The sequence below is a fragment of the Denticeps clupeoides genome, chromosome 10 (genome assembly GCF_900700375.1).
Source record: "Denticeps clupeoides chromosome 10, fDenClu1.1, whole genome shotgun sequence".
In the NCBI taxonomy this organism is placed as follows: Eukaryota; Metazoa; Chordata; class Actinopteri; order Clupeiformes; family Denticipitidae; genus Denticeps; species Denticeps clupeoides.
This window is the reverse complement of record NC_041716.1, coordinates 1,197,159-1,210,349: the sequence shown is the minus strand read 5'-3', so window position 1 is coordinate 1,210,349 and position 13,191 is coordinate 1,197,159. Positions and strand designations below refer to the sequence as shown.

The window sequence follows — 13,191 nt, the reverse complement described above, 5'->3', positions numbered from 1 at the left end:
CTCCTCTCTCTCAGCAACAAGCGCGGACACGCACATTAACAAGATGTTCGAATAGGAATATACACGTTAATACAGTAAAAATCCAAGTCGTAAAACGTCCAGAATATTGCGGTTTAACGCACAGAAACGCAAAGAGTTTTTTTTGTTCCGCCATAAAGCGCCTGGCGTTACGCGGCGGCGCGCATGCTTGCACGCTGTAAATGTGCCCACGCGTGAAAATATTACATTTTACAAGGACAATAAAAGGTATTTACTGGCCCGCTAGAGCCGGCAAAGTTACCTGCTGCAGATTAATGCCGGGGGTCAAAGTTCCTTCTTCCCGCCACGTGATTGGCGGAGAAGCGGGAGGCGGGTTAAAGGCGCAGGGCCTTGACGTCACCTGAAGTTCAAAGACATCTTTTTAATTACGTCTAAATAACCCAAAAATATTGTAGCTAAAAAAACACCAACATGCGCAAAAGCAAATGGCGGCAACAGTTACGCACGACTTTACGCGGCCGCTGATGGGGGGTGGGACCCCCGGGGACCCTGGGGTGCAGCCCTGCTCTGTTTACTGCGGAAGTGAGCGCCATTCCCTCCGAACAGACGGGCAATTAAGAGGGAAAAAGTCGCCGTTTAGTGCCTCTGCCTTTATGACAGTGTCTAGACTGCGAGAGTGGCGATTGCATTTAGGGGGGCACTAAAGGAGGGGGGGGCGCACCCCATACAGCCGAACTAACCCCCGCAGCTACAATTTCAATGTCGTGCCTTTGTGCCCGACCTAACGGGCCCTGGTCCTGACCGAGAATCGTTCCGTTTACCTCTCCTCTACTTTTCCCTCTCTCTCGTTTTTTAAAATTTTATTACAGTTATAATGCACGAGTCTCATCTCTCCACTTCCGCCTAAGAAGAAGACGTCGAGAAAAGCACACAGCGAATTATTTAGGTGTAAACAAAGGAATAGCAGCACGGAGGAAGGAAAAGAAATTCCAAATAAATTTATATTTACAGCCGCGAATACACATCGCATATTCTCTGTACAGGGAATACATTATTACAGACTGTACACGTCCTTATTTTACATATTTACAGCCACAGATACGCACAGGCGGAGAATAAAGGGTTCAAATAAAGTTTATAGCAGGGGGTTTCCGGAGAAGTACTGTAGCCGGTCCCTGCTCAGCTTCTTCTCCTTCATCCTGCGGTTCTGGAACCAGATCTTGACCTGCCTGTCGGTCAGGTTTAGCATCCTGGACAGCTGCAGCCGCTTCTCCTTGTTGATGTAGACGTTGAAGAAGAATTCCCGCTCCAGCTCTCGGATCTGGAATTTGGAGTAAGGACAGCGCTTCTTCCTGGTGCGGGGGGTACCTGGGAGGGGACATACACATTTTTTTTTTTAATATATATTAAAAATGCAATTCAACAGGCTAATCGCGGAAGCGTTGTTTTTTTCACCCAACACGAGTTTATTGTAATAAAAGGGTTCGCGCGCACACTATATTCTTTAAAAAATGGAATTTTTAGTTCTTGCTAGCCGCCAGACGCCGCTACGTGGCCTGTGCGTCTGTAAACGGGAATCACGACTTGTGGTGGGATGGAAAAAAATTCCAATATACACTTTACCAAATTACAGCAATTTATAAATGAACATTTGGAGGCTACAGGCAAATAGAAAAAAAAAACGGAAATTGCACGACGCGATATGCGATGTATAGAATAGTATAGGATACTTTAGAATGTTATAGAAATACACTATGGTAAATTTACTATAGTATAGAGTAGTTTAGATATTCTAATAAAATTTGTATAGTACACAATACAGAGCAGTATAGACGCTACAATATAATTACTATAATATATATATTCTAATAAAATTATCATAGTACACAGGGGTGTAATAGAATTAGGACAACACAGAGCCGTATAGATGCTATAGTAGAATTAGTATAGTATACAGCAGTATAGTTATAAACTATGATATATTTACTATAGTATAGGGTTGTATGGATATAAACTATGATATAATTACTATAGTATAGAGTAGTATAGATGTTCTAATAAAACTAGTATAGCACACAATACAGAGCGGAATAGACGTTATAATAGAATTAGTGTAGTATAGATATAAATTGTGATATAATTTCTATAGTATAGAGTAGTATGGATATAAACTATAATGTAATTTCTGTAGTAGATATTCTAATAAAATTATTATAGTACACAGGTGTGCAATAGAATTATGACAATACTGCGCTGTATAGTTATAAACTATTATATATTTACTATAGTATAGAGAATTATGGATATAAACTATGATATAATTTCTACAGTATAGCGTAGTATGGGTATAAACTATGATATAATTTCTATAGTATAGAGTAGTATGGGTATAAACTATAATGTAATTTCTGTAGTAGATATTCTAATAAAATTATTATAGTACACAGGGGTGTAATAGAATTAGGACAATACAGAGCCTTGTAGTTATAAACTATGATATATTTACTATAGTATAGAGCAGTATGCATATAAACTATGATATAATTACTATAGTATAGAGTAGCATGGATATAAACTATGATATAATTATTATAGTATAGAGTAGTATGGATATAAACTATGATATGATTAGTATAGTATAGATATTCTAATAAAAGTATTATAATACACAGGGGTGTAATATAATTAGTATAGAGCAGTACACAGCAGTATAATAGAATTAGTGTAGCATAGATATTATGACATTATTATTATAGTTTAGATCAGTATATTTCTAAATTGTAAAAAGGTTGTTCCGTTTTGCGGAGGGGCTCTGACGTCGCCGCACCTCGCAGGATGGTAAAAAGGTGGGTAAAAAAAACCCAGTAACGTTCTGCCCACTTGGTTTTTACTCGCGGCGGCCCGACGCGAAAATCTCTTAAAATTCCCGGCGCAAGTTCACGATCAAAGTTAGCATTTGTCACAATGGCGCGCAGTTAAAATTTCACAGACTGCAGGACGGCCGCGTCCGTCGTAAAAATTCTTCCCGGTGGAAGAAGGCGCTTTGTAGGTTATAATAAACTCCGGCGAGCGCTTATAAAACGGCCACATAAAAAGCGGCGCTCGGCACCTACTCGAGTGGCCGCTCTTGGCCGCGTCCTTCCCGGCGCGCTGCTCCTCCGCATCCTCGGCGTCCTTGTGGAGCTCCGGGCCGCCGGCAGCCTCCTCCTCCGTCTCCGCCTGGTCCGCCTGGTCCGCCTCCGCCTCCGGCTTGTCCGCGCCGCAGTACGCCGTGTCGAAGAAGCGGTCGAAGCCCTGCGGGAGCACGCTGTTCTTGGCCAGGCCGGAGTAGAAGCCGGCGGGCGGGTGGTTGGATCCGGGCTGGTGGTGCTGGTGGTGCTGGTGGTGGTGCTGGCTCAGCATTTCCGTCACGGTGGACGGCGGGAGGCAGTCCCTGTGCACCAGCTCCTCTCCCGAGTAGCACGACGCGTAGCTGCTCCGGTGGTGCCATTTGGCGGCCGGCTCCAGGCCGTAGGGCACGTCGCGCACCGGCTGCACCGGGGACAGGTTGGCGGGGTAGGGGTAGGAGATCTGGCGCGACGGGGCCTGCGGCAGGAAGGGGGGGAACTCGGGCACGTAGTAGGTGCAGCTGGGGAGGTAGAGGCCGCTGCGCTCCGCGAACTCGGCCGGCCGCTCCTTGCGCGTCTGGGCGCACAAGTTGAACATCTTCCGTCGTTTGGGTCGGAGCTGCGGGAGGAGACGGGAGTGTAAGCCGCCCGGGACACGTGATCGAGGGCAGATATTGTCATATATCAGCTCGGAGCGCGTGGGTGCGTGGGAGTGGCCGGCTCGCGTTCCAGACCGCGTCGGGGGCGCGCACCGCGGGAGCGCGCCTCATCCCGGCGACGGCGGCGTGTCCGCGCTGCGCCGGGCGCGACGTATTTATGCGCCTTTCGCCTCGTTTCTTGGGGACGTCGGCACATGGCTGGAGCTCCACCCCACGCAGCTTGTGGCTTTTTTTTTATTCGCGTCCGGCCGTCGTCGTAAAGAAATGACGCTTCTAATTAAACTTTTCTGTCTTTAATCCCCCGCCAGCTCCGCGAGTTCTTTTTTTTAATGTCACTGCTCGTCACACTAGATTTTTATTTTAAAATCAGACTCTCCTTCCCCTCCATCGCAGAAGAGTTCGAATCTAACAGATCAGGGCACAATTTCATATGTTCTTGCACGGACGTTCTCCCATGATGACGATAATTCATTAAAGCGCTTAAGCTGGGGTTCATTTTTAATAATCGTACTGCGCCGTGTGGCCGTGACATCACATGCTTTCGAGCCCCTTTAAACAGATAAAATGTCCAGAAAGAGAACAGACAGCCGGCCGGACGCAGCACTTGAATTTGACCACTAAGACGGACCATTAAACGCCGGGGGAGAAGGACGGGGTAAAAATGGGGTAAAAGCCGCACGAATCGGGCGGATTTCGGCCGACTGGTGGGCCCGGTGACAGGAGGCCACGTTCTTTCTTCCAGCCTGGAGCTCCTCTCGCAGTAGGACCCTGCGCTCCAGCCCGGCGCCTTTCTCTCCGGATCCGGGCCGCGGGCCTCAGGCCGCCGCGACGCGACGCGTCCAGCGCCGCAGCGCACGTTTAATAACGTGTAAAAGAGGGGAAAATCCCCGGCAGCATGCAGCCGATGAAAGGCTTCCCACAATATCGGCGTCCCCTCGTGGCCCAGAGAAATTATATTGGATGTAAGTCGGGCTGTTAAACAGGCCGCAGCGGCCCCTGGTTTTACTGAGGTCCCCCAGTAAAAGCCACCGGGCCACCGCCACCGTGCCGCGGGTCCCAGGATCTCGGTCGTTTTGTTCATGTTGTGTCTTCTTGTGTCTTTTTTTCCCAGCTCCACCGTACAGGACATCTTTTAAATGACCGTCGCCAACATGGCGACGCACAGAGACCTTCATCAACGTGAGAATAAAGAAAAAAAAATGCGCAGTGGCGTCGTGGGTCGATTTCATTTCAATTTCTGCTGAATTTCCTCCTGACGGTCATTTTCAAACACAATGCGTTTTATAACGACAGTAATACTAGTAATATTAGTAATAATGGCGGGAAGAAGAGGTGGGTGTGAAACCTCGATTAGAATCATACGGTAAAAAACAAAAATGAACTGCCGATAATTAATAACTAAAATTTCAAGATACAGATTTTATATAAAGACGCAAAATTCATCGCAAATCGGGACACTTGGGAATAAAACAGGGCGCGTCCTGGAGGATCGTGTCGCGGCCAAGTGCACCCAGTGTTCCCAGTGTTTCCCGAGTTCCAAGTTTTCCGTGTGCGCGATTCCGGCCCGGAATTATATCGCAATCAAACATTTTTTTTATTAATTTCACAACCTGCGCTGCACCTCTCCAAATTTAAATATCACCAAGAGTAGCAGACACGAGTAAAATCCACACGAAACACGAAACTGTTTCAAATTAGAGCCAAAACAAGACTTCACTTGTCTTATAACACACACACACACACACACACACACACAAATAAACATATAATTCATGCACACACGATTATATACATATATACACACCTAGATCGATACATCGAGACATGTGGATTTTTATATATGTAAAATATATATAAGTGTGATGTAATTAAAGGGAGTTGAAAAGAAAAGCTTCGTTCCTCCCTGGAGACGAGCTACGCGTCACCGACCTGTTCCAGCTCCCCGATAAAACGCGGAGCTGCTCCGCGAATAAATTCGCTTTATTTCTCGCGTCCGAGCTCCTGCGGCGACAAACTAACTTGACCTTCAATTTGCGCGGAGCTCCCGCCCCCAACAGACAGCGCGGGACATGGGTGTGGCCGCCAGTCCAGGCCCCGGCGCGGGGAGAAAAGCCGATGGCGGGAAAATATCATCATTTTACCCCTTTTAACCAACTACAGCCTGGTACGGATCTTTACTGTAAGATGCGCCTGGGCGTGGCCCTCTAGTATCTGCAGGTCCGGCGCCACAAACACACCCGGCCGGGCTCCTTCTCACCCCCGAGGGAGGACAAGAAAACGAAAACGTCCCCATTCCTCCTTCATCTCATTCGCTTTTACTTCTTTAGTGGGTTTTTTTTTTAAGGAGCGTTCAGATTTCCGGTCGCGTGCACGCGCTTTAATGATCGTTCTCTAAAGGCCCAGTAACGATGCACACACACACACACACACACACACACACACACGATTAGAAAATAACACCAATTCACAGAATTTAATAGAATTTACAGCAGTATTCTCCTAATTAGTCAGATTCATGTCAATTAATGACTAACGACTTACTAATAATTTAGTGAGCTTCGGAAAAAAATGGCTCCAAGTTTCTATACGTTTCGAGATGCGCGGATTAAAACTAAAAAATAAACCCCGAGATGCAAGAAAAAGATCCAAAACGCGGACAGATTCGTAGAATTTATTTATCCGAAAACATGGAGATATACATTCATAACTGATAACACTTTGAAGAAGCGCGCGTTACAGAGGACCGTGATGCGACATGTCACCACCGCCACTCGCGATGGCGACTGCGCGTTAAAACCGTTTTTAGTCCAGAAAACATCGCATGCGCAGCCATAACTCTGGGAAATGTATGCATGTATTTATTTCGCTTTATTCCGCTGTGTCGTCATCATGCAACCATGAAACGCGTCCTTTACACGCTCTTTACGTCCACGGGCCGAACCTGGCGCGGCAGGAAGTGGGTGGGTGGGTGGGTGGGTGGGTGAGGGTGACGCGGTGCCCGTGACCGTGAACGTGCCCACGTGGCGATGGGCACTGGCTGGGGGCCACGGAGGGACCCGGACTTGGATCTGCTGAGGGGCTGAGGAACATCTAAGACGGGCTTCTGTGCAACACGTTGGGAAATAAATAACCTGCTCGCGGGAGTCCAGCAGAATTGCGCCACGGCGCTAGAAGAAGGACAGCGCCTGCTCCCGCAGCAGCAGCCTCTTCTTCTTCATCCTGCGGTTCTGGAACCAGATCTTGACCTGCTGGTCGCTCAGGCTCAGGCGCTCGGACAGTTCCCGCCGCCGCTGGCGGGTGACGAACTCGCTGAGCAGGAACTCGCCCTCCAGCTCGGCCAGCTGCAGCTTGGTGTAGGGCTTCCGCTTCTTGCGCGCCCGGGCGTGCGTCGGGTACCACGGGGCACCCGGGGGGGGCAGAAAGCCAGAGCGGGGGGTCAGCGCCGGAGAGCCAGGGTCGCCGCACATGCCCGCGGCCGCCGGGGTCCCCTGCGCGTCCCCGGCCAGCAGCGACGAGCCGGAGTCGGACTCCAGCGACTGGCACGACGGCGGGTCCTGGGCGCCGAACTCCTCCTCCCGCTTCAGGCCGTAGTAGCACTTGCTGTCCTCCGGCCGGCTGTAGGTGGGGTGGGCGGACGCGGGCCCGCTGAGGTAGGACTGGGGGTACCCCGCGCCGCACGGCTCCGACGGGGTCCACGGCCTCGGGTAGGGGAGCGACGAGGCGCGGAAGTTGGGGAAGTAGAAGGCGTCCCCGGTGTGGAGGTTCACCAGCGGCCCCACGAAGCCCGGATTAAGGAGGTTATGCTCGCCCATTTCCGCGGGGCCCGACCAGCAGCTTCTACTTTATCGCAATCTGACATTTAACGTAGTTAAACCCGGGCCCGCCGCCGATTGGCCGCCCGGGCGGTCACGTGGCCGCGGGAGGCCCCGCCCACCTGGCCCGCTCCACACAAAACAAAACACTCACTCCTGTATTACGGCTTTATGTGCTGTTTAAAAATACTATAAAATTTCACATTAAAAACGAAAAATCTTGTTTTTTTTTATTTTATTTTATTCTCTCTCCCGCCAGGACCCGCAGGTACCAAACCGCGTCTCTCTTCGGGGCGGAATAAGGTGCAGAAGAGTCCCGAGCCTTAAAATCTCGCGTGTCCTCTTCCCGTCTCCAGGAACCGTTACGCATCGCGCATAAAATTCTTTTATGTGAACTTTACAGGGTGGTCGGGGTCCAATTAAAACGCGGCGTCTGTAATTACCGAGAATTTCCGATTCATTTAGCAAAGGGAGCGCAATAATAATAATAATAATAATAACGTAATAATAAAGAGATGCCGAGGTTAAAATAGTTCCACAGCCCGTATCAGGATCTGTTTATGTATTTTAATACATAAGGGCTCAGTGTGTGTGTTTGTGTGCGTGTGATACACACGTATCACATGTAATACGTGTGTATCACACACACACACACGCACACACACACACACACACACACACACACACACACACACACACACACACACACTAAATTAGGTAGAATCTTGTATGTTACTGCTCGGAAGTCGGATTCTTTTCCAGCCCTGGGCTATATAAATATCCACTTCCTGCTTTTCGCGGAGGTTTAATATGACCGAACCCGTTAAATGCGCCTAATTTCAGTCCGGATATTAAGATATTAATATCTCGACAATATTAATATTAATAACGGAGAGCGGCGTGGGCCGCGCAGACGGACGTGTGGAGTCCCTCGGGCCTTCCACCCCGAAATCCTCGCCACGGTACCCCCGGAGAACGCGATCCCCCAGAAAAGAGAGCAGAGGAGCGAACCCGTACGCACCAGTCAGAGGCTTGTGGGCTCAAGGTCAGTGTCTAGTGCGCCGCCTGGTCCGTGTCCGGGTCCCCACGTCCCACGTCCCACGTCCCGCTCAGACAAAAGGAGAGAGAATTACGCACGAATGGGGAGATGTGAGGAGGCTGTCCATTCCGAAAAGAGGGAGGTGAAAATGTGGTGAGAATAAAAAAATTGCGTTTAAGGTTTATTATTTAAAGTATTTAAAAGTACGAGCCCTACTTTTCTCCCCGTTCTCGTCACTCGAATTATAAAAAATATTACTACGGGAAAAGAAAACCTAGAGACCTTTTACTTTTATTTTAACTTCTGTTTTATGTCATTTGTGAGTCTCTTCATCCATCCAGTTTTATAATTGTATATTATTGATATTATACTTTTCTTTCGTGCATCTTGTATCAAAATACAAAATGTAACTTTAACTTAATAAATATAGATCATTTGAAAATATTCTACCTTCATCTGTGCGTGTGTGACGCGGGATTTGAAGTTTGCTTCTCATATTATTACGACTCAGACATATTACATTTATTTTTACATCTTACCAAAAATGTGCCTCCTGTGGTCTGTTTTCCCTCCACGCGTGGAGATCTTGAAAACATTTCACTTCTGGATGGTTTGCGTCTCCCTCTTCCTGACGTTCCCCACGCCGCCAGCAGAGGTTATCAGCCCCCTGCCTCATGAGTTCTCGAGACTCTGGGGAACCGGGCTGGTCAGGGAGAGAGAGGGAGAGAGAGAGAGAGAGGGGGGGGGGGGGGGGGGTTCATGTACTGAAATTAAAACTCGTTTATATATAAAAAAAAAAAACCCGAGACGGGAGCAGGTTTTAAAAACTAATTTTAAAAAATTTCCTGTTTTTAAAAATTATATATAATGAACAGAATATTCGAACACACGCATATATAAAATAATAGAGCTTCAGGTTTTCATCATAAAATGCTGCATCTTGGAAAGAAAATTCCAGACAAATTGAAATTCGCTAATGAAATATTGCACAATATTAAAATGAGTGGAAATATGAGGTTGTCGCATGTGAGCGCGGGGTTCAATTTTTAATGTCTGCATTGCATTAATGAATTTAATCTATAGCGTTAAATATTTAGAAATTATTCCCGAAAATGTTCCAACCTTCATAAAAAAAAATCCGGTCCGTTGTCTTCACTTTATCTCCGTTAACGGTGGTTGAATCGCACAAATTAAAAATAAAACGAAACAACAGGAGCCGAGAAAGTCTGTAATCCCACGTCGAGGTGAAGATGCTGCTGCTGCTCCTGCTGCTGGAATAAAAAGGGTGAATAAAGTTCTACCTTCTGCTGCCGCTCTGGTGAAGACACACACACTCGCGCACACACACACACACACACACACACACTCCGAACCCGGGAAAATGTTTACGACGGTCCGGGATGTCGGGGTGTTTCCTCCTTTTATCTGTTTATTGCACGCCATTACGGCCCCGGCGTCTAGACGGCGGAATAACACCCCGATTTCCCGCCAACCCCGCTCTGCATTCAGCAGCTTCACTCGAGTCAAGGTCAAAGCGACGACATAGTCACGGTCAAGGGTGCTGCGCGACACAGGCCCGTTGCAAATAGGAATATTCTCGTTATTTGTGGTTAATAATAATAATAATAATAATAACTAGGCAAATGCTTGTCATTTGTATTCTTCTCAGTGAGCGACGCAGATTTTTGTGTTTGTGTAGATATTTGTGGGTGTGGCCTGCGAATTAATTCCATTTTTATCACGTGATCATCGGAGCGTTTCATAAAGAGACGAATAAAGGAACATTCAGACGCTGATTTCCCGCCAGTCGGGCTGGGTGGAGCCGAACTCATTTACAGCTTCACTTAAAGAAAAGGATTTTTCAAAATGGACACAAGTGGACGGTATTTTAAAATATGTAAAAAATAGAATATTTTTTTTTATTATTCAGTTTTATGTATTAATCAAATAAAAATCCAGGTGGTCTTTCTGATGAATTGCGCGCGTTTCGGGTCCGTGGACGTTTATTAAATACATATTTTGTACAAATAAATGTGAATTTTCCCACCGTTATAATGAAAAATGCGAGCGCGGGTTTACCCGCATACCGGAAGTGCGCGTCCCTCATTGCGGCCTCTATAAAGAGGGATAAAAATATCTATATATAGAATATATATATATATATATATATAGAATACATATAATATATTTTAGATAGAATATATATTCTATTTCAACGAGAAAACATCGTTTACTTTCCTAAATTTGTAAAAACAAAGAACACAAAGCGAAGTTTCCGATCTGCATCTGCTCACATCCGAACAACTTGAACTTGAAGTAAAATTTGAGGAAGCCCGACATTTATAACATTTTACATTTATTATTGCAGATCCCAACAGTCAGGACCCGACTGACATACAAATATGCAAAAGGGGAATTAAAAAATGTATAAACCGTGACTGCGATCCTGCCGTCATGCAGACATTATTACTAATACCAATAAAACACTGCTCATATTTCCCCAGAAATATTCCAAAACCGTTTTATAAATATGTTTTCCGAAACGATCGGCTGCCCACAACATGAAAGTCACACACAGGCCTCACGGTCGATCTTTAAAGTCTTTAGACATGAAATTTCATCCTCTGGATTTGTTTTCATTCATCACGAAGCAACGAGCATAAAGGAACGAACACACACAAAGGAACGAACGATATAGATACATTCATATATTTCTATATTTATATTTATTCACAAAAACAGACTTGTCCGTCCGCGGAGCGGCGCAGCGGCCGTGAAATAATCACGGCGCGGCGCTGCACGTGTCTCCTCCGGGTTTATTCCACGGGCGCAGATTTTAAATATTTATACAGCTTTACGTATTTACATTCATAGAAAAGGAGTCACGTGCCCGTGCGGACTTCCGGTGAGCGTCTCGTCCGATCGAAAGTGAGGGACGGGCGTGTCGTGACGTGACGTGACGTCGCGTGCTCAGGTCGCGCGCGCGTGGCCCGGCGTCTTGGACTTGCCGGCGAACTTCTTCTCCTTCACCCGCCGGTTCTGGAACCAGATGGTGACCTGGCGCTCGGACAGGCCGGTGGCGGCGGAGATGCGTCGCCGCTTGTCCTTGGTGATGAACCTGCTGGCCGCGTACTCCTTCTCCAGCTCCTTCAGCTGCATCTTGGTGTAGGGGACGCGCTTCTTCCTCCCGCGGCGGTAGCTGGGGACCTCGGGCTGCAGGGGGACCACGTCTGCGGGACACACACACACACACACACACACACACACACAGGAAAATGTCATCTCCAAAGCTCCCATCACGAAAAAACGACAAACCAATGTCGCATCCAGATATATAATATACACACAGTATAATATACATAAAAACCTCTAGCATCCATCCTCAACATGGGACTCATGGGACACGTGACATCATCTGCATATTTTACTGTTATTATCTGGGTTCTAACTGTATGGTGTGATGATATCTTCCTGCTGCTGAAGGTCTGGGACGCGGGTGTGGTCCCGCAGGTGCGCGTGGCGACCCCCATGTCACATGAGACATGTCCCACCTGAGCTGTCACACCATTTACATGTACAGCATTTACCAGACGCCCTTCTCCAGAGCGCCTTACAATCAGCAGTGACAGGGACTCCCGGTTAAATATTACTACGATGGTAGTAAGTGGGGCTCGAACCTGGGTCTTCTGGTTCATAGGCGAGTGTGTTACCCCACTAGGCACCCCAACACCTGTAACCCCGGCGGCGCGGCTCACCGGGAAAAGGAGACTTCCAGAGGTGGGCGGGCTGCGTCTGCTCCTTGGAGCAGTACACCTGACCCTCCCAGCCGCTGGAGAGCGCCCAGTGCTGGTAGCCCTCCACGGGGATGAGCGCGTCGTGCCGGGGCTCGGGGTGCGCGCTGACGCCGGGCACGACGGACACGTCCAGGTACCCCGGCACCGCCTGGTAGGAGCCGGGGAAGCCGGGGTAGAAGGCGAACTCCTTGGCCCTGGCGGGGAGCTCCTCGGCGGGCTCCGCGTACTTGTCCGGCGCGGCGTGGGGGTGCGACAGCCTGCAGCCGTAGTACGGGCCGCCGAACGGGTATCCGTAGCCGGAGGTCTGCGGCGCGTCCGGGTACGCGGGTCCCTGGTGGGTCGCCACGGGGCCGGAGTGGCGGCCCAGCGCGGCGTGGGACATCGCCGGGCAGCTCCCGCTCAGCGGCTCCATGCCCTGGCTGTCGCTCGGGCTCTTCTCGTACATGAACATGAAGGCGTGGGTGCAGCAGCGTGGGCGCAGCAGCAGCGAAGTCGTCATATCCCGCGCTGCCGGTGCGTCCGCGACGGACCCCTCATTTCCGCGGCCCCGGCGCCCAGGTCATCAAGGGCCGGACGCGAGATTATGCTAACGAGTCCGAGCGCTCTGGACCCGTCCGGGCGCAGCAGAATCCCTTTAAACGGCGAGCGGCGTCGCCATTGGCCGGATTCGCCACGAGCGGCGACCTTAAAGGGGACGCGCCCCAAACGCGCATTTCCCATTTACACCTTCTGGGTGCTGTAACGCAAAAGATGACGTCACGCACTTTCATTGGACTCCACAAATGTCATTAAATTAAAATT

At 48.6% G+C, this 13,191-nt stretch overlaps 3 protein-coding genes across 3 annotated transcripts; all 3 read right to left on the bottom strand.

The window, feature by feature from the left end:
• Positions 1-1,114: 1,114 nt before the first annotated feature.
• LOC114797990 (homeobox protein Hox-C11a-like) lies at positions 1,115-3,856 on the bottom strand. The gene is made up of 3 exons (XM_028993346.1): positions 3,821-3,856; positions 3,093-3,705; positions 1,115-1,347 (listed from the first exon to the last, which is right to left on the bottom strand). Exons 1-3 carry the CDS (start codon positions 3,854-3,856, stop codon positions 1,115-1,117), a joined length of 882 nt encoding a protein of 293 aa, XP_028849179.1.
• Positions 3,857-6,912: 3,056 nt separating this feature from the next.
• On the bottom strand, positions 6,913-7,557 carry LOC114797989 (homeobox protein Hox-C12-like). Its single transcript, XM_028993344.1, has one exon. It carries the CDS (start codon positions 7,555-7,557, stop codon positions 6,913-6,915), a length of 645 nt encoding a protein of 214 aa, XP_028849177.1.
• Positions 7,558-11,566: 4,009 nt separating this feature from the next.
• LOC114798405 (homeobox protein Hox-C13a-like) lies at positions 11,567-12,970 on the bottom strand. Its single transcript, XM_028994088.1, has 2 exons — positions 12,352-12,970; positions 11,567-11,826 (listed from the first exon to the last, which is right to left on the bottom strand). Exons 1-2 carry the CDS (start codon positions 12,887-12,889, stop codon positions 11,567-11,569), a joined length of 798 nt encoding a protein of 265 aa, XP_028849921.1. The 5' UTR covers positions 12,890-12,970.
• Positions 12,971-13,191: the final 221 nt, after the last annotated feature.

Bases quoted from the DNA above. Each gene is read 5' to 3' on its own strand.
- LOC114797990 (XM_028993346.1), bottom strand. From the start codon at position 3,856: ATGAGGCGCGCTCCCGCGGTGCGCGCCCCCGACGCG. The intron at 3,706-3,820 runs GTCTGGAACGCG...CTCCTCCCGCAG, and splicing joins CGGTGCGCGCCCCCGACGCG to CTCCGACCCAAACGACGGAA. The intron at 1,348-3,092 runs GTAGGTGCCGAG...GTCCCCTCCCAG, and splicing joins GGCCAAGAGCGGCCACTCGA to GTACCCCCCGCACCAGGAAG.
- LOC114797989 (XM_028993344.1), bottom strand. From the start codon at position 7,557: ATGGGCGAGCATAACCTCCTTAATCCGGGCTTCGTGGGGCCGCTGGTG.
- LOC114798405 (XM_028994088.1), bottom strand. From the start codon at position 12,889: ATGACGACTTCGCTGCTGCTGCGCCCACGCTGCTGCACCCACGCCTTC. The intron at 11,827-12,351 runs GTGAGCCGCGCC...TGTGTCCCGCAG, and splicing joins CTGGAAGTCTCCTTTTCCCG to ACGTGGTCCCCCTGCAGCCC.